General features: G+C 44.9%; 1 protein-coding gene across 22 annotated transcripts in view; it reads right to left on the bottom strand.

The window, feature by feature from the left end:
- Window positions 1-19,723, bottom strand: part of LOC135910341 (uncharacterized) — a 91,069-nt gene that overhangs the window by 15,549 nt on the left and 55,797 nt on the right. For 9 of the 22 annotated variants that reach the window (XR_011508095.1, XR_011508098.1, XM_070524241.1 and 6 more), the window contains 8 exons: window positions 19,414-19,490; window positions 18,220-18,272; window positions 11,659-11,781; window positions 8,579-8,703; window positions 8,137-8,216; window positions 6,532-6,587; window positions 5,089-5,241; window positions 2,790-2,858 (listed from right to left, as the gene is read on the bottom strand). Coding sequence is in view for 10 of the 22 variants with exons in the window: in XM_070524241.1 (XP_070380342.1) it covers window positions 11,675-11,781; window positions 18,220-18,272; window positions 19,414-19,490 (237 nt within the window). In the remaining 12 variants the exon portion in view is untranslated. Of the gene's footprint in view, window positions 1-2,789; window positions 2,859-5,088; window positions 5,242-6,531; window positions 6,588-8,136; window positions 8,217-8,578; window positions 8,704-11,658; window positions 11,793-18,219; window positions 18,273-19,413; window positions 19,491-19,723 lie in introns of all 22 variants that reach the window. The other 13 variants (XR_011508088.1, XR_011508096.1, XR_011508089.1 and 10 more) reach the window with 4 other exon arrangements.

Below are 19,723 nucleotides of genomic sequence, written 5' to 3'. Positions count from 1 at the left end.
ACCCGCAACGGCAATCCTGATTATCGCGCTGGCTGCAGGCTTTCTTCAGACGAGGGCGCAACACGTTACGACGACGTTACAGCAACCTTACAACAACGCAACGTTAAGGTGAGCAGCTTGCGTACAGTAACCACAACTTGCCAGTTGGTGCAGCATCGCATAGTTAAACAGCGTTGACAGGATAGTCTATACCGAAGTAGCTAGTATTCCCTTGGAAGTTACCACCAATTACACCCACCTATTTTATGCCACCTTTCAATAAAGCAATAGTTTTGCAAGAATGAACTTTCAGCAATTCCACAAGCTTTCCTTGCCGAATGAACGTGCACGAACAGCCGACCAAGCCGGCACTCTCCAGGTTCTGCTTCAATGCCATCGAATCTTGCACTAGCATTGAAAAAAAGAGAATGTTACCTTGAAAAAAAAAAAAGCAGTACGGGAGATGTTTTTTGTTCGTGTAAAGCCTACTTCTTTTAAGCCTAGATACCATACAAGTGAAGCAAGATAAATAGAGATTATGTCGACTACCAGCTTTCACAGCTTGCGCAAAATGCAACAACAGCCGATACTCATGCTGACAACGAATGCTGGAAGAAATTTGAGAAATGTTTAGAGAATGAAGAACGAATTCTTTGGCAAGAATTCAGTCGTCAGCTGCATGAACACCCGAGAGAGAGCTTGCCATTCAACTCACAATGTGCAGGTTCAGGCAAATCCAGAATCCAAGTAAATGGGTTGAAGCTGTGCGAGGGGGGGGGGGGGGGGGCAAGCCCGCAGCAGTAACCACGAGTTTTTTCGGGCGCAAATACGGCAACGTAGTGATGAATGATAAAACACTGAAAACAAAGTACCACGATATACGACCTCTGCTCTCCTGCAAGCCTTTCATTTCGTTCAGCGCTCTTTGCCTAAGCGCCGTGTGAATAATTTTTTCTTGTTTTGTTGCTATAGTTAGAAGCGCCCACTTGCGGCGATGGCGAAAACAAATTTGAGCTGCATTAACGAATGCATGTAATAACTCTCACAGTCAAGCACTGTTGTGATGCCATTTTTGCTTGAGCTTCTGTTACCCAGTGGTAAGTGACAGTCACTGCCATGCGCATATCTTCAGGAAATATTCACCATAAGTCCGACGATTTAAGGGAAGAAGGGAGGGAAGAAGGGAAGGGAGGGAAGAACGGCATCCAAAAGGGAGGAGAGAACCTCCTGTTCGCACTCGACCTGAAAGGGACCTTCAATAACATCTCTCACGAGGCCATTCTCAAGGAACTTAACGACATCAGCTGCGGGGAGTGCATCTTTAATTGTGAAATCGTCCCTGAAGGGCCAGACGGCAACCATCAGAATAGGCCCGACCCGATCTTATACGATCGACGTTCCGAGCAAGGAACACCACAAGGGACTCGATTCTTGTCAACATCACAATGCTAGCGCTGACCAAAGAGCTGCAGAAGATCCCGTACCTAGATTACGCCCTGTATGCAGACATCACGCTCCGAGCCACCAGGGCTCGCTTGCGCAAAAAGAGGCGACCCTTCAGGAGGCCACGATGGCAGTGGAGATATTTGTGGCAGCAAACGTGATGCGTTGCACAACTGAGAAGTCAGGTGATTCGGGTGCATGGAGGAGGAATCCACAAGTCCCCCCGGCCTTATCGACCTCTATCTAGAGGGCCAGAAGATGACGGAAAGCAATAAGATGAGGATTCTGGGTTTTGGATCCAGAGCAAGCTGAAAGCCACCATCGAAACCCTAAGGTCCGCCATCAACCAGATCTCGTGGATTATCTAACGAATAACAAGAAGCCGCAAAGGCATGCGAGAAGACGCTTTACCAATGGACGAACACTGCTGCTGGCAGCTCAGATTCTAGGCCGGAGGCTGCAAGAATACCATCAAATCACGTGGACGCCGGCCCACACAGGACTGGAGGGGAACGTAAGGGCAAACCCCTTAGCACGAGCGCTAATCAATGGAGCGGGACAAAACCAATCGTTTCATCAATCCCCACTCCTCAGCACTGAAGAGGCAGTAGCTCTGAATAACACATTCCCAAACCTACACATATACAGCAAAACTTACCTGTAATATCCTGTGTCTACTGAATTCTTGATATTAAGGTACGCTTGCTCATGTTGCAGAAAGGCCCAGGCATATTTAGCATGTAGTAACATGCCTGTCATTGGAAACAGAGAGGTGGAAAGGGGGTTCAGTCTCGGTTTCGAATCTGTTACGTCAGGGCGCCACTCAGCGCCCAAACGCTGTAAGTACACCTGCTGCGTTTCCCCTCGCTGGAATAAAGTTGTTCTTTTTCTGGTCCCCGACTTCAGCAGTCTGGCTCTTCGTCTTGGGAAGACGACGAGATGCCCACTTGCACACACAGATCACACATGAAAAAGAGTTCACAGAGTACAAAAAGTAGACAGAGCGAACATCTGTGTGCCCGATGGGACAGCACTGATGGGCCGGATGTGGGACCTACGGCATGAGGCCTAATCAGCATGGGCGCGGAGCGCCCCAAAAAAAGAGCCAGACTGCTAAAGTCGGGGACTTTATTCCAGCAAGGAAACGCAGCAGGTGTACTTACAATGTTTGGAGCTGAGTGGCGCCCTGACGCAACAGATTCAAAACGGAAACTGAAAGCAGACACAGGGTATTACAGTACCCACAGACATATCGCGGCATCTGCCCCTGGTGTGGAGACACACGCCCTACACTCTTTCACATATCGTGGGGATGTGGGGACAAACAAGCCTAGCACGTCATTTGAGCAGTGGGAGGTCCAGCTCACCGGCGATACCCTGGCGGGACAAGAAGCTCTCGTCCAGCAGGTACGTCGAGCAGCCATGGCCAGTGGGTTCTGGAATGAGGACACCACCCACTCGACTTGAAGAGCAACTACCTCGATGGTCCAAATAAGTGTTTTCACACTCCCCTTTCCACCTTCCCTCATCGCCAAGCAATTATCAAGGTTGTACATATGAAATAGCCCTGCTTCACCTCACTAATGCAGAAAGGTCAATTTTATAAACTTGAGGAATCTCCTACTGCCATTCCTAGTAGTGAAGAATGATACACTTATGCTGTCGGACATTACCAATTTTTGCTTTCAGGCAGCAGCCATCTTTGTGCTCTGGAAATTCATGACAGGAGGGCCAAGCACTTGTAGTCTCCAGAAAACTAGAAAACATGGTTTGATAGACATTCTATGTTCTACACACTACAAACATTTGCATTCTTAAATACCCGCACTGCGTTCACTGATCACACTTCCTGTATGCTTTCATAGCAACATATTTATGATCGTATACTTCTCTCACACAGCTGACTATTGTCGTATCAAATTTCCCATTGCGTTTCGTCGAGAAAAAGGCGCCGTAGTTCGTTCTCTATGGCTGATGCAATGCTTAAGTTAACACAATTGTCACTAAAGAATGTGAACCGGAGAGCATAATGCAAATAAAATGATCACTTGACTGTGCATACAAGGGAGCAAAAAGAGTAGGAGGGGAAAAAGTAGGGAAATATAAGGGCTCTTTGTGGAGGACTTCAGCAAATGGGTTTAGAGGCATCTGACCGATTGCAATACATTGCGTATGTAAATTAAGACACTCAAATCTTATCGTTTCCCTTTTCCTTGCATAATAGCATATAAGCGGTCGTACGGATGCTGTGAAAAACCTCTGCTTTGAAACAAGGAGACACATATTTACTCTCACAACAAACATCTTATCTCCTTGAGCTATATTTAGCGCAGGACACGTAAATACACCGATGTGCCAAAAAAGAAGCACTATCAAAATTGGGCGAAAAAAACGTTCTTTGAGCGATTATTGGTGCAACGTCACAAAATTATATATATTGTATAATATATATCATTTATTATATCATTTATATATATTATATATATATATGTTTATGCCTAATGCATCTCTAATGCCTAATGACCAACGCATATCTCAGCCATCTCTGTTACCCTTGGCTTGTGGCGGCCTCTGGCCTCACCTTACACATGCTTTCCTAGGTTCCTATGCATGCATTTCTATGCATTTCCTAGCTGCCCCAGACTCCGTTTCTGTTCATTTACACCACCGGTTATCCCCCAACACATCTAGCCAACATTTTTACTCTTATTTTGGATGATATCTTACTAGTTACTCCTACACTCGGTAATTGGCAGGACTCATTCACCAACAGAAAAGCCAAATGCCCCTCACGATGGTTAGAGCACACCACATCGTCTTTTCAGCGTCTGCTTGCCATCATGTCAATGCATGGTCCAAGGTTGCTGCATCGTTATAGCTAAGGCTCTGGCATTGTAACCCTGAGCTGTGTTTACACGAATGCTACAACGGGGTTTCGCTTCATCTACACGCGTTGTTTTGCAGTTCCTTGCAGCCCTTTCTAGTCGATAATAAAGAGGAACGTGCTTATATATGGTCATCCGTGCTGCAGTGTCGACTCTGTGCTTAATTGGCATTAGCTAGCCACCTCATCACGCACCGCAATAGAGAGGAGCACGAAATTATGGCCGTAGCGAATTAGACATGTATAGCGATCCGTGCTGTCGGCGTATCAATACTGCTAATGAAGTGGCGCCATCTGCTAACTTAAAACCACACCTACGACTCGGCAGCACCTCTGTACTCCTATATCAGAGTGAAAAAGAACAGCTGATAACGAAGACAAAACGCATGTTTACGGAGATTGCCAAGTATTTCTTGCGATCCAGTCGGAAAGTCACTAACACGGGCAAATCGGGGTAAAAGTGGGTACTCTAAGCTGTATTGGCACTGCCACATTGCTACGCACTCATGGTTAGGCTGGCTCTTGCTCACGGTAAGTGACACAGTACTTCGCGGTATACAACGTGAATGCGCAAAGCTTGTCACACATCGCTGTAATCCTGCCAAGAATCAGACAGTCACACCCGTAGCTATGCACAGGGATATTGCCCATGTGCGCCAAGGATCTTCGCAAGTGCTGCATGTTTCTTGTGGGATATTCGCTACCCCGCTTGGCTTTCAAATCAACTACCATTATTTTCTCCAAATCGTAGGAGTATCGTGCTCAGTGTGCTTTGTACTAACCGTTGGTGTCCCCAGTGATGTAGCGATGACTGCAATACTCGCTGACGTGCAAATAACAGCACACTTTCGCAGCATGCGACTGACTGGCCCGCTTCCACCGATGTATACAATCCGTACAAGGACGGCAACATCGGTGTTACCGAGAAACGCTGTCTGCGCACAGAATTCAGCAAACAAAAGGAGAACATTGTCATCCACCCAAGTGTAGCACCAAGCTGTAAAGCAATTTACAATGCTTATAAGAAAGAATGCAGCAGAGTTTCGCAGCATGAGCAGTACTGAGAAATCGGGTGCTAGTTGCCTCGGTTAAGCTTAACACATGTCTGTTCAAGGAACATCGAAACAATGAGCACTGCAGGTTATTATTATAAACATTGTATTTATTTATTTGCTATTTCGTCATATCACCAAAAACGAACATGATGAAATGCAGAAAAGCAGAAGGACTGCTCGTAATTAAAAAGCATGAGAAAACGTTACTGCATAAGCGATTCGAATGTGCCATTAAAATTTTCTAAATATTTGAGAAGCGTACAGTGAATGGAGCAGAAAATGCAAGGTAGGTGGGGGCAAAAGAAGGTTTTCATGTCAGAGAACACTGGTTGGTTTTGTTCAAGAGCCCCAAAAAGATAACCGAGACTGCAACTAACTCAGTGGAAAGTTGAGGAGCATGAAATTCCTTGCCGGCTTCGCTTGAATTATCGAGACGTGGGTCTCCATCTTCAAACGAAAACAAAAAATTTGCAGCGAACAGATATCAAGAAGTTCCTGTTTAGAGGTGTATCCTTTACATAAGGAACGAGAAGTACCACCAGTGGCAACAAGCATTATTTCTCTTTTCTGTATAACTGCCCAGCTAATTCAATGGAGGCCGAGCACGAATGGCATTATGAGATTGCCCACATTGCTCACGGAGTACATCAATTTTAATTTATTTAGCAGGAAGATCAATTATTGGTGCACAAACGCGTAAGAAAAATTCAATGAAACCTCAACATCCTAGAGCAACACCTAGAATGTTATGCTGAGGTCAATATTTTAAGGTATTTACAAATGAACATGCCATTGTTGTGCGCAGATATGATCCGAAAATGTGAAGCCACGCACACAGGTCAGTCTCGTGATGTTATGCACAGCTAACACCGAAAGGTCTGACCAAGCTTTTCAGCTTGATTTCTTCTTGCCTGCCACAACTGACGTTATTGTAGTACTGGTGCTTCTGAAACAAGTCTTTTTACCGATTTAAGATTATCACGCAATAAGGTATCTCCAGTACGACGCAAGGAAAGCGAATCAATGCACGATGCTTTTGCTGCTTGCATTTTCACCAACGCCAACACGAAAAAGATGTTAACATCAGCGCTTTTTCGACGGAACACACTACGAGATGAAGCTTATATTCACAAACAAAAAAGTGCGTAAGCAAACTTGTTGCTACTTTACCACCGAAGTCCCCGGAATAAAATACTCTCAGACATCCAAAGCCGCACAGTGACTTCCTGCGAAGACAAGAAAAGTATGTTAGATGGCATGGAGAGTACAGGCAATTTCGACATATCCCAGCATAGCACAATGCTTTTGCAGATACCATGATTCGCATACATTAGACGTCATTTGACAACACACTTATTTCTCAGTAAAGTAGTGCTGGTTTGAACCACGAAACGGCGCCAATGTGAGCCGTATTTCTTTTAGTAAATTTGGCTTTAATCAAAAAAGGGTAACTGATAAGTTAGAGGTGGACTTTTACAGAATACATCCCCAGGTCTGACCAAGTTTCATAACATTTCAGCAACCAGGTAGCTAAGCCAGTGCAACATGCCGTCAGAATGGTGAAGATCAAGCCCAGGAAAATTCAGGACAAGGTGCGGCCTGCCTCCCAAAGAATTCTTTCTTTGTTTGTGTGTTACTGCCGATCAAAACAGGCAGCTTGGTGGGAAAATATTCATAGCGATCGGGGAACCATCCAACGTACCGTATTTACTCTCATAATGGTCGCACTTATTTGGCAAAAAAAAATTGAAGCAAATTCAGGGGCACGATCATTACGCAAGTGCGATCATTAGGCGAGTATGTAATTACAGTATTTCGAAACAAGCAGCTCAGTGGGGGAATTTCATAGTGGTCGGTGAACCATTGGACGTATTTCTAGTTTTTGTGCTTCCAGAAGCGTGGTCAAGAATTGGGTAAAATTGCAGTTGTGGTCTAAAATTCAACGAAAAACAATGGAGAGAAGCGGGACATCCCTTTTAGGAAAGAAGCAGGTGACTGACGTCAAGCAAGCTCCACCGGTTCTTCCTGCATGATTGTCAGGGAACATGTGGGTGCAGGTCAGCCAGACGGGCACAGAAACAAAATAAACAAATGTGGCATCTGCCAGGCGACTAATATATAAGCAGTGCCCACGTGTCTTTAGCTTCAGTCGGCACCGTCTTCAATTCACATAGACTTGGTAACCTCTGGTACGGCGATATAGGTCAGGACGAAGCGCAGTCACAGCACTATTATACCTCTATAATATATGGCAATGGTAGCTGGGACACAGCCTGTGCTCAGCAGCCGCAAGTCCAGCGAAGACCGGAAGTGGGCCGGTTCTCCTCCAGCAATTGCCAACCCGAACAGGGATGTGAGATCAGAGGCGTGACCCAGCATGCAAGCAAAGTTCACCGGTTGGATGGAAAGGATGAAGGCCAGTTCACCAGGATTGGGACCGGTGAGGTCAGGGCATGGCCCACCACTCGAACGCCGGCATTTCTTGCCCTGTCGTGCCGCTCTATCAGAGTCGTCAGCCCCGTTGCATTCGTGGTTTTGCAGGCCAAATCCGTGCACCGACCATGCGGGCAGTCGCGCTTTCGGTCCCGTACGCTGAACACAGGTGCTGAGTCACGCTCTTTTGAAATCCGCGCACTATGAAATGCCGTACTCTTCGTACAAGAATGTGCGCACGTGCACTTTGGTATTCCGATGAAAAGATTAATCGAATGTGTGTGTCCCGCTATCGGCGTCCAGCCTTCGCGCTGCAGCATCGGTGACGAATGAAATACACACCTTCCCACTCTCCAGGTCATCCAGGGCTCTTACTCGATCTTGTTCCAATACGAGTTCACACATCAGGCGGTAGACTATACCTAGAAGGACAATATATTCAGGTTACATAAAGCAGATAAATGAATACGAATTGACCAGTTTAATATTCATGCACTTTGAACGGCTGGATAAAGCATATCCTATAATAGTAGATCGTACTGCAGAATCTTTGGGCCACGAAAAGACCAAAAGAACCACTGAACCACTCGCATAAAGGGCTCTATGCGTTTTACAGCGGCGAGTCGCGAGCTTTTGAAATCCGCGCACTATGAAATGCCGTATTCCTGGTACAACAATGCACTCAAGTACCGGTATTCCTATCAAAATACCAATTGAATGTGTGTGCCACACCCATGACAACCATGCTCCGCGCTGCAACATCGGTGACGAATGAAATACGCACCTTCCTTCTTTCTAGATCGTTGACTGCTCTCTCGCTGTCGCTTTGCCCCCAGTCACCATGTATCGAGTGCCAGTCCAAGCCAGAAAAAACGAGTCAACACGTCAGGCAGTCTATGGCCTTTGTGCCTAGAAAGACAACATATTCAGGTTGCATAAAGCATATAAATGAATACAAAATCACCAGTTAAGAATACGAATTGACCGGTAATAAGTCATAAAGACAAATGTTTAATGACATGTTTGTGCCTACCGAAAATGAAGCTATCACGTCTGAAAACCTGGAGGAACATTTTTAGGAATCAAGATATAGGAGAACTGAATACAGCGATCAGATGACGTTGTCTTGGAATTATAAGGCGACGTCGAAGACAAGAAGCGGCTAGACTAGAACGTCTAGACTAGACGTCGAAGACTAGAAGCGGCTCTCGTAGCCACAGTGATACCAAAGGGGTCTTTCTACAGTGTCAATGGCCGGATGTTAACATAAGCTCAACCCAGCGCAAAGGCAACGTAGGATGCGTCATCTTTGTGGAGTGCTTTTCTGACGATGCAGAGTGCAACGCAGCTGAATCGCCGCAACCAGAATGACCTCGCATCGACCACACTACAGTAAAAGACAGTCTTCATCATCATTATCATCAGCCTGGTTACGCCCACTGCAGGGCAAAGGCCTCTCCCATACTTCAACTACCCCAGTAATGCACTAATTGTGGCCATGTTGTTCCTGCAAACTTTTATCTTATCCGCCCACGTAACATTCTGCCGCCCCCTGCTATGCTTCCCTTCCCTTGGAATCCAGTCTGTAACCCTTAATGACCATCGGTTATCTTCACTCTTCATTACATGTCCTGCCCATGCCCATTCTTAACGTTATACCCATCATTCTTTCCATAGCTCGTTGCGTTGTCGCCAATTTAATAGTACCCTTTTCGTAAGCCTCCAGGTTTCTGCCCAATGCGCGAGTACTGGTAAGACACAGCTGTTACGTACTTTTCTCTTGAGGGACAATGGCAACCTGCTGTTCATGATCTGAGAATGCCTGAATCTGTGCCTGAGAACACCCTGTGAATAGTATTTAGGAGATCGTATCTCCCTGCCTGACGCCTTTCTTTAGAGATTTTGTTGCTTTCTTTATGGAGGACTACGGTGGCTGTGGAGCCACTATATATCTTTCAGTATTTTTACATACGGCTCGTGTACATCCCTATTCTGTAATGCCTCCATGACTGCTGAGGTTTCGACTGAATCAAACACTTTCTCGTAATCAATGAAAGCTATATATAAGGTTTGGTTATAATCCGCACATTTCTCTGTCACCTCATTGATCGTGTGAATATGGTCTAATGTTGAGTAGCCTTTAAAGAACCCTGCCTGGTCCTTTGGTTGACAGAAGTCTTAAAAGGTGTTCCTGATTCGCTTTGCGATTACCTTAGTAAATAGAATCAGGGACACCTTAGGCTTGTCAACCAAGACAGTGCCTGGTGCTCACAGATGAGTAACGTCAGTTGATTTCTTTCCGCATGAAGACTACCGTTGGCCTTACTGAAAATATAGCACCACTGTTTTAAAAAAGACCAGGATGAAGGGCGCAGATTTCGGCACACGGGTACCAAGAATCGTTTCGTACATTTGAGCAACACGGACCTATTGAAGGATTTTGAAGCATTTGAAGCAACACGGACCTGCTGAACCAGTTAAGTTGACGTATCTGCGGTGCCTATAGAAACGAGAGTTCAGAGAAGCCTGGAAAGCAGTGAGATGAGCGAAGGCAAACTTACGGGCCAAATTACTGCCATGGTAATTTTCTCGGACATATGCAGCAAGAGAATGTGCACTACGCGGCAGTATGGTTTCCAGGGGCAGGACAGAATCCAGACAAAATAGTAAACAAAAAGCAGCCACACTACTCATGGTGGGATGGATTATAAGTAGGGTCCTACGTTTCCGGGTTTTATGTAATTTTTTATTTGAGGGTATCTCGAAGATAAATCGCGGCTTACTTATCCAGTAGTTTTAAGTTCGGAGTCTTCATGGTGAACTATTAAAAGAATTTAAAAGAGGCCGTGCTTTGCTTTTAGACGCATCTGCAAATCCTCATTGCCGGGTATTAAAAAAAATTGATAGGAACCTCTTCAACAAAAAACAAATTGAGAGTTTGGTGATCTTATCATTTGTCTGCGCTTTTCTTAAGCCATGTTTCGCAGGTAGTGTGATATCCTTGTTAGCGTATATTGCACACAGCAAGCATTTCTGTATCCATCCTAGACCTGTTGGGCTTTTCATGCTTGCCTGTTGTCCTGCTCTACTGATGCTAACTAGACAATTAAATCCCTTTTTTCCACCTAGACTAGTTAAGTACAATTAACAAGGTACAAGCATGTCCTTACATTCATTCTACATTTTGTTTATGCATTACATAAAATATTGAGTTCCGCACTTCCATCAGAAAAAAAAAAATTGGCGTCACCTACAAAAAAGAGCCAGTTTCCTCACGGTAGGGGAAGCGTTAACTGCGGCCGTGGGTGTAGCCGTCATCGAGGCGAGGGCAAAGTAGGCCAACAAATATAGGGAGGAGCGAGGCCCAGTTAAAACACTTTTGCAGCTGTAGTAAGTGTATAGCAATGGTGGCCGGGGCGGAGCCCGTGCCCCGCATGTCCACAGATGACCCGAAGTGGTTCTGTTCTCGGGCATGAAATAGCAGCACGAACAAGAGTGGCGAGATCGGCTGCGTGACCGGACATACGACCAAGGACCACCGGCAGGAACGAAGCCCAGTTATCTAGGATCAAGACCAGTGATGTTGGGGCGTGTCCCGCCGCTCCGTCATAATAGTCCGCCGCTGTGCACTCTGATTTTGCAGGTGAAACCCACGCAGCAGCCACCCGCACAAAGCGCCCTATATGTTCAACAACGCTGAGTCGCGCATTCTTAAAATCCGCGCACAGTATGAAATGCCTTATTCCTGGTACAACGATGCACACACGTACCGGTATTCCTATCAAAATACCAATCGAATGTGTGTGTCACACCCGTGATGACCATGCTCCGAGCTGCGGCATCGGTGACAAATGAAATACGCACCTTCCCACTTGCTAGATCATCCAGTGCTCTCGCTGTCGCTTTGCCCCCGGTCACCATGTATTGAGTGCCAGTCCATGCCATAAAAAACGAGTCCACACGTCAGGCAGTCGATGGGCTTTGTGCCTAGAAAGACACTATATTCAGATTGCATAAAGCATATAAATGAATATGAAATGATCAGTTACGAACACGAATTGACCGGTAATAGGTCATAAAGAGAGAAATGTTTAATTGCATGTTTGTGCCTACTGAAAATGAAACTATCCCATCTGAAAACCTGTAGGAACATTCTTAGGAATCAAGATATAGGAGAACTGAATACTGCTACCAGATGACGTTATCTTGGAATTATAAGGCGACATTTAAGACAAGGGAGAACTAGAAGCGGCTCTTGCAGCCACAGTGATGCCGAAAGAGTCTACAGTGTCAATGGCCAGATGTTAAAATGAGCTCAACACAGTGTGAAGGCAACATAGGATGCGTCATCAATGTGGGGTGCTTTCCTGACGATGCAGAGTGTAACAGTGGAATCACCACTACCATAATGACCTCGCATTGGCCACGCTACACCAAGAGACAGTGTCTGGTGCTTAAAGTTGAGCAACGTCAGCTGATTTCTTTCCGCATGAAGACTACTATTGGCCTTACTGAAAATATGGCAACGCTGCTTTAATAAAGGCCAGGACGAAGGGCGCAGATTTCGGCACCCGAATACCGGGAATCGCCTCGTACATTTGAGCAACGCTACCTGTGAAAAGTTCCGTCCAAGTCAACTCGATCTCCTTGTCTATGGGTGGTGTAACCAGACTGTTTTCCGAGTAGATAAAATAATTTTCAGCTTCGCACAACACGGACCTATTGAATCCTATTGAACCAGTTGACGTATCTGCGGTGCCTATAGTAATGAGACTTCAGAGAAGGCTGGAAAGCCGTGAGGTGAGTGAAGGCACACTGATGGGCCTAATTACTGCCATGGTAATTACTTCCCGGGCGTATGCACATAGAGAATGTGTACTACAGGGAAGTATAGTGTCCGGGAGCAGGACAGAATCCTGGCAAAACAGTAATAAAACAGCAGCCACCACTTCTCATGGTGGGATGGATTATAAGTAGGGTCCTTCGTTTCTGGGTTTTATATATATTCTTTATTCAAGGGTAAACGTTTGAGGCCATTTTCAAATAGAAATCATGGCTTTCTTTCTTGTAGATTTAGATAATTTAATTAAAGTAAAAGCAGTTAACAAAGGCTATGCTCTTCTTTTGGACACAGACATTCTATTTGAACAAGCTGAATTACAATTTTGTAATAATGGCAAAGTGAGGTCCTCGCAAGTTATGTGACAAACGCATCTCTACAAACCCTCATTGCTGGGTATTAAAAAATTGATAGGAACCTCTTCAAAAAAAAAAGAACAAATTGAGAAGAGTTTGGCTATCTATTACATAATTTTTAAGCCATGCTTCGCAGGTGGTGTAATGCATCTTTTTTTAACTTAATATCCTTGTTAGCTTACATTGAACACAGCACGCATTTCTGTATCCATCCTAGACCTGACGGGCTTTTCATGCTTGCCTGTTGTCCTGTTCTACTGGGTGCTAACTACTTAGTCCCTTTTTTCTACCTAGATTAGTTACCGCGGTTTACATAATCGGATGTAGGGTAAATGCGATTTAATGCGGGATTGTCGTATTGCATTCGAAAGCAGCCATGAAAAAGCAACAAGGTTTCTTTCATTTAGGCCCTGCTTGCGCTGAATATACTATATTCTCACATACGCCAGTTTTCGCTCCAGTGTTAAGCAAGAACGAGGTAGGCACCATTTACCATTTAAGTACCATTCAATATTATTTAATATTGTTTATTTAATTTTATTTTTTATTTTAGGCACCATTTAATATTATGAACATAATATCATGTTTTACAAGTTAGCAAACTGCTATGACAAATTGGGTTTGACCCGAAGTTGATGAACCGATCCCAGAAAAAACCGAGCATAGCCTTTACGCCTAGAAATACAATATATTCAGGTTTTACAGGAAAACGCAGGGCCCTAATTATAGGTGAAGGTGCATCATAATGTCTCCAGTTCCTGTGGTCTACAGAAATGTGCACAGCTAGCATGCCGAACTGCTGACATTCCGCGAGGTACGTCCCAGCGTTACATGAAAGCAATTTCAAATAAATGCTGTGCTGTCAACTTCATGCAGGAATAAATATTTCCGAGATAATGAACTGCATATCTCCCAATCTGGAATGTGTGCGCACTTCCTAAATCGGGTCAAGTTTTAAACTTTCCCGTAGGAATATTTGTACATTTAAAGCTTTCCAATCCTAATGGTCTTTCACCTGCCCCTGCTATGTTCTGGCTAGTTAGGTTAGCATCAGTTCTCTGAACAATGCAGTCCATACGCCATCGTGGAATGCGATTCATGTGTCAACAAGGCAAATGCACAAGGCCATTTCAACTGGACAGCAGAATAAAGTGGCTCCTAATCCACCTTCATCATCATCACCAGCCTAGTTACGCCCACTGCAGGGCAAAGGCCTCTCCCATACTTCTCCAACTACCCCGGTCATGTACTAATTGTGGCCATGTTCTCCCTGCAAACGTCTTAATGTCATCCGCCCACCTAACTTTCTGCCGCCCCCTGCTACGCTTCCCTTCCCTTGGAATCCAGTTCGTAACCCTTAGTGACCATCGCTTATCTTCCCTCCTCATTACATGTCCGGCCCATGCCCATTTCTTTTTCTTGATTTCAACTAAGATGTCGTTTACCCGCGTTTGTTGCCTCACCCAATCTGCTCTTTCCTTATCCCTTAACGTTACACCCATCATTCTTCTTTCCATAGCTCGTTGCGTTGTCCTCAATTTCAGCAGAACCCTTTTCGTAAGCCTCCAGGTTTCTGCCCCGTAGGTGAGCACTGGTAAGACACCGCTATTATACACTTTTTTCTTGAGGGATAATGGCAACCTGCTGTTCATGATTTGAGAATGCCTGCCAAACGCACCCCAACCCATTCTTATTCTTCTGGCTATTTTAGTCTCATGATCCGGATCTGTGGTCACTACCTGCCCTAAGTAGATGTATTCCCTTACCACTTCCAGTGCTTCGCTACCTATCTTAAACTGCTGTTCTCTTCCGAGACTGTTAAACAATACTTTAGTTTTCTGCAGATTAATTTTCAGACCCACCCTTCTGCTTTGCCTCTCCAGGTCAGTGAGCATGCATTGCAATTGGTCTCCTGAGTTACTAAGCAAGGCAATATCATCAGCGAATCTCAAGTTGCTGAGGTATTCTCCATCAACTTTTATGCCCAATTCTTCCCACTCCAGGCCTCTGAATACCTCCTGTAAACATGCTGTGAATAGCATTGGGGATATCGTATCTCCCTGCCTGACGCCTTTCTTTATAGGGATTTTGTTGCTTTCTTTGTGGAGGACTACGGTGGCTGTGGAGCTGCTATAGATATCTTCCAGTATTTTTACATATGGCTCATCTACACCCCGATTCCGTAATGCCTCCATGACTGCTGAGGTTTCGACTGAATCAAACGCTTTCTCGTAATCAATGAAAGCTATATATAAGGGTTGGTTATATTCTGCACATTTCTCTATCACTTGATTGATAGTGTGAATATGGTTTAGTGTTGAGTAGCCTTTACGGAATCCTGCCTGGTCCTTTGGTTGACAGAAGTCTAAGGTGTTCCTGATTCTATTTGCGATTACCTTAGTAAATACTTTGTAGGCAACGGACAGTAAGCTGATCGGTCTATAATTTATCAAGTCTTTGGCGTCCCCTTTCTTATGGATTAGGATTATGTTAGCGTTCTTCCAAGATTCCGGTACGCTCGAGGTTATGAGGCATTGCGTATACAGGGTGGCCAGTTTCTCTAGAACAATCTGACTACCATCCTTCAGCAAATCTGCTGTTACCTGATCCTCCCCAGCTGCCTTCCCCCTTTGCATAGCTCCTAAGGCTTACTTTACTTCTTCTGGCGTTACCTGTGGGATTTCGAATTCCTCTAGGCTATTCTTTCTTCCACTATCTTAATGGGTGCCACTGGTACTGTATAAATCTCTATAGAACTCCTCAGCCACTTGAATTATCTCATCCATATTAGTAACGATATTGCCGGCTTTGTCTCTTAACGCACACATCTGATTCTTGCCTATTCCTAGTTTCTTCTTCACTGTTTTTAGGCTTCCTCCGTTCCTGAGAGCCTGTTCAATTCTATCCATATTATAGTTCCTGATGTCCGCTGTCTTACGCTTGTTGATTAACTTAGAAAGTTCTGCCAGTTCCATTCTAGCTGTAGGGTTAGAGGCTTTCATACATTGGCGTTTCTTGATCAGATCTTTCGTCTCTTGCGATAGCTTACTCGTTTCCTGTCTAACGGCGCTACCACCGACTTCTGTTGCGCACTCCTTAATGATGCCCATGAGATTGTCGTTCATTGCTTCAACACTAAGGTCCTCTTCCTGAGTTAAAGCCGAATACCTGTTCTGTAGCTTGATCCGGAATTCCTCTAGTTTCCCTCTTACCGCTAACTCATTGATTGGCTTCTTGTGCACCAGTTTCTTCCGTTCCCTCCTCAAGTCTAGGCTAATTCGAGTTCTTACCATCCTATGGTCACTGCAGCGTACCTTGCCGAGCACGTCTACATCTTGTCTACATCGCGCAGAGTATGAAGTCTATTTCATTTCTAGTCTCACCATTCGGGCTCCTCCACGTCCACTTTCGGCTAACCCGCTTGCGGAAAAAGGTATTCATTATCCGCATATTATTCTGTTCTGCAAACTCTACTAATAATTCTCCTCTGCTATTCCTAGAGCCTATGCCATATTCCCCCACTGACTTCTCCAGCCTGCTTCTTGCCTACCCTGGCATTGAAGTCGCCCATCAGTATAGTGTATTTTGTTTTGACTTTACCCATCGCCGATTCTACATCTTCATAAAAGCTTTCGACTTCCTGGTCATCATGACTGCATGTAGGGGCATAGACTTGTACCACCTTCAATTTGTACCTCTTATTAAGTTTCACAACAAGACCTGCCACCCTCTCGTTAATGCTATAGAATTCCTGTATGTTACCAGCTATATTCTTATTAATCAGGAATCAGACGCCTAGTTCCCTTCTCTCCGCTAAGCCCCGGTAACATAGTACATGCCCGCTTTTTAGCACTGTATATGCTTCTTTTGTCCTAACCTCACTGAGCCCTATTATATCCCATTTACTACCCTCTAATTCCTCCAATAACACTGCTAGACTCGCCTCACTAGATAGCGTTCTAACGTTAAACGTTGCCAGGTTCAGATTCCAATGGCGGCCTGTCCGGAGCCAGGTATTCTTAGCACCCTCTGCAGCGTCACAGATCTGACCGCCGCCGTGGTCAGTTGCATCGCGGCTGCTGGGGACTGAGGGCCGGGGTTTGATTGTTGTATTCATATAGGAGGTTGTGGCCAAGTACTGCACCAGGGTGGCCAATCCTGCTCTGGTGAGAGTGCGTTACCGGTTCTGGTCACCGGGATCAGGCCGCACTCCAGGCCTGTTTGTGCAATTTTCTCAACACACGGTTCTTTTTTTTTTGTATTTTCCGGTGGAAAATTGCGCGGCACCGGGATTTGAATCACGGTCCTCTTGCACTGGAGACGGATACTCTACCGTCCCCGCAGGAGTTATATTAAAAATTAAATTATGGGGTTTTACGTGACAAAACCACTTTCTGATTATGCACGCCGTAGTGGAGGACTCCGAAAATTTCGACCACCTGGGGTTCTTTAACGTGCACCTAATTCTAAGTACACGGGTGTTTTCGCATTTCGCCCCCATCGAAATACGGCCGCCGTGGCCGGGGTCCGTTCCCGCGACCTCGTGCTCAGCAGTCTAACACCATAACCACTGAGCAACCACGGCGGGTCCCGCAGGAGTTGTACGCCTCATTTAATCTAAAGTGGTGCCCTATTAGATCAGTCAAAGTGGACAAATCCGAGCTCGTTTATACCGTCTGGATGGCACTCGGCTGGAGAACTTTTATGACCTGCACATGTGTGGACATAATTGAGGATATATATTTTTTTTAGGAGGGTTTTCGTACAGTAATAAAATGAAGGAAAAGACATTAAAATAAAAAAAGGGACATAACATGTGATTTGAACTCATGACCCTTCAATGTTGCCCGGAAAGGTAGCTCAGTCGGTTGGTTCGTCAAGCCACCGGTAACTTTCAAGCGCCAAAGCTCCTGCTCCGAGCCCCATACTTATGTGGAAAGGGACTGATGTCCGCGACAGTCGATTTCTTCGAATTTCTTGGAAAAATGGCCGCCAGAGGAGCAGCGTGAACTCGAGCGGCTTTAGAGACTAGGAAAACTGCCTTAAAATATTTTGACTTGGGGGAAAGCTTCGTTAACAAACTATAACACGGCAATCAGCACTCGAATACGACGAGAGAAATTATTGAGACGTGGAAAATTCCCTTGAAATAAATCTGGTTTGCGAGACAAATGCTTGTATGTATTGAACCTCTTAAAAGATGAGGGGGGGGAGGAAATATGCGCTCACCGAGAAGGCATCGACAGCACGAGACCACCACCGGGCTCCTGACAGAGATCCACCTTAAGACGATGGAAATGAAACGACTATGATTTATAGTGATAAGAATCCAGCCTGCCGTTTGCAATTTAGGTGGCGAAACCTGGCGGTGCAATCTTGGTACTTCAGATGTATTCTACGAGATCACTGTACTTAATTATTGCTTAAAATTGCAGTTGGTATATTTTTTGAGACTCATGCTTGGCTACGGCAACACAGTTGAACTCTGGATCACGTGTAAAGGCATTTCGTTTTCGACTCTATTCGTTTCCTTTTGATTGGTTAAATATCAAAGTAGTTTGTCAAAAAACTACGAAAACGCAAAGCTGTTGTGGCAGAAATTTAACAATTTGGAAAGCTTGAAACGCAGGAACATCGACTTGATAAAAATCAATAATGCCAGCGTATAGTAATCGTTATCACGCTCACCTATCACCGTCTTGAGCAAGCTTCTAATAAATGACAACACCCTCACTGCAGATCGAAACATGATAAAAAATTTTCCATGGCGTTTTCCGCTTTAGCATTTCACGATTACACTCTCCAGCATGTAACTGGTACAACATGGTAATTGTTTTTTTAACAGGTTTTACATAGCACCTAAGCATAAATTATGCTCGAGTTATATGAAACTAGACTTCTTACGCATTAACAAATTTTGCATAATGGTAGTAGAATGGAAAGTCGTATAGTGCAAAGAAACGAGTGTTAACTTTTGCAGGCAGGTCAAATTAGTCTACATGCCATCTTAGAATACTGGTATTATATCGCAAACACTAAGCCACAAAAAGCGCTACCTTTATCAGGTAATGTTAGATTTGCAGATCAAGTGTACCGCAAATATGACAAGGGCATGACACGAGTTATGCAAGGTTGTCGGAATAAAATGGACTATATGCCATGTGCTATTATACTAGTGTAGTGCAAAGGCAAATACAACAGATGTTAGACTTCTTGCTGTGGCTTCTTGTAACCATTAAGATTCATTTGTGGCATAACATAGCGTTGTTTGTTGATGGAGTGGTGTTCCTGTGTGGCTCTTCAAGCCTCTCTATACAATGTTATAAAACATTGTTCGCGCTGAGGCATCTCGGCTACCGCCACCCCTGACAGTTCGATCATTTTTATCTGAGCTACGCCGGCATCTCGGAGGATTATTTTTACCTCTGTTTCATGGTGAAGAGCCTGTGCGGACCCTCCTGGTTGGTAACCTCCAAAACGCTCTGCACGGCCAGTGCTTCCTACAAGACGCACAAACGAATTTGTCAGGTCAAAGTGGTGATTCAGGTGACTTGCAAAGCATTCAGAAATAGTTTTTACGCTAGAAGACACTTAACGGATATATAGAAACCACAGGTTTCAAAAAATAACAATCAGGCAAACCTACAACTGACACGAAGGCACTTTGTACCGCTGTCCCAGAGTATGCATACGGCCCCTTGTTTGACAGTAAGCATGACGTGTCAAAACTTTT

Source organism: Dermacentor albipictus, chromosome 8, assembly GCF_038994185.2.
Source record: "Dermacentor albipictus isolate Rhodes 1998 colony chromosome 8, USDA_Dalb.pri_finalv2, whole genome shotgun sequence".
Taxonomy (NCBI): Eukaryota; Metazoa; Arthropoda; class Arachnida; order Ixodida; family Ixodidae; genus Dermacentor; species Dermacentor albipictus.
This window is presented reverse-complemented; position numbering and strand designations above follow the sequence as displayed.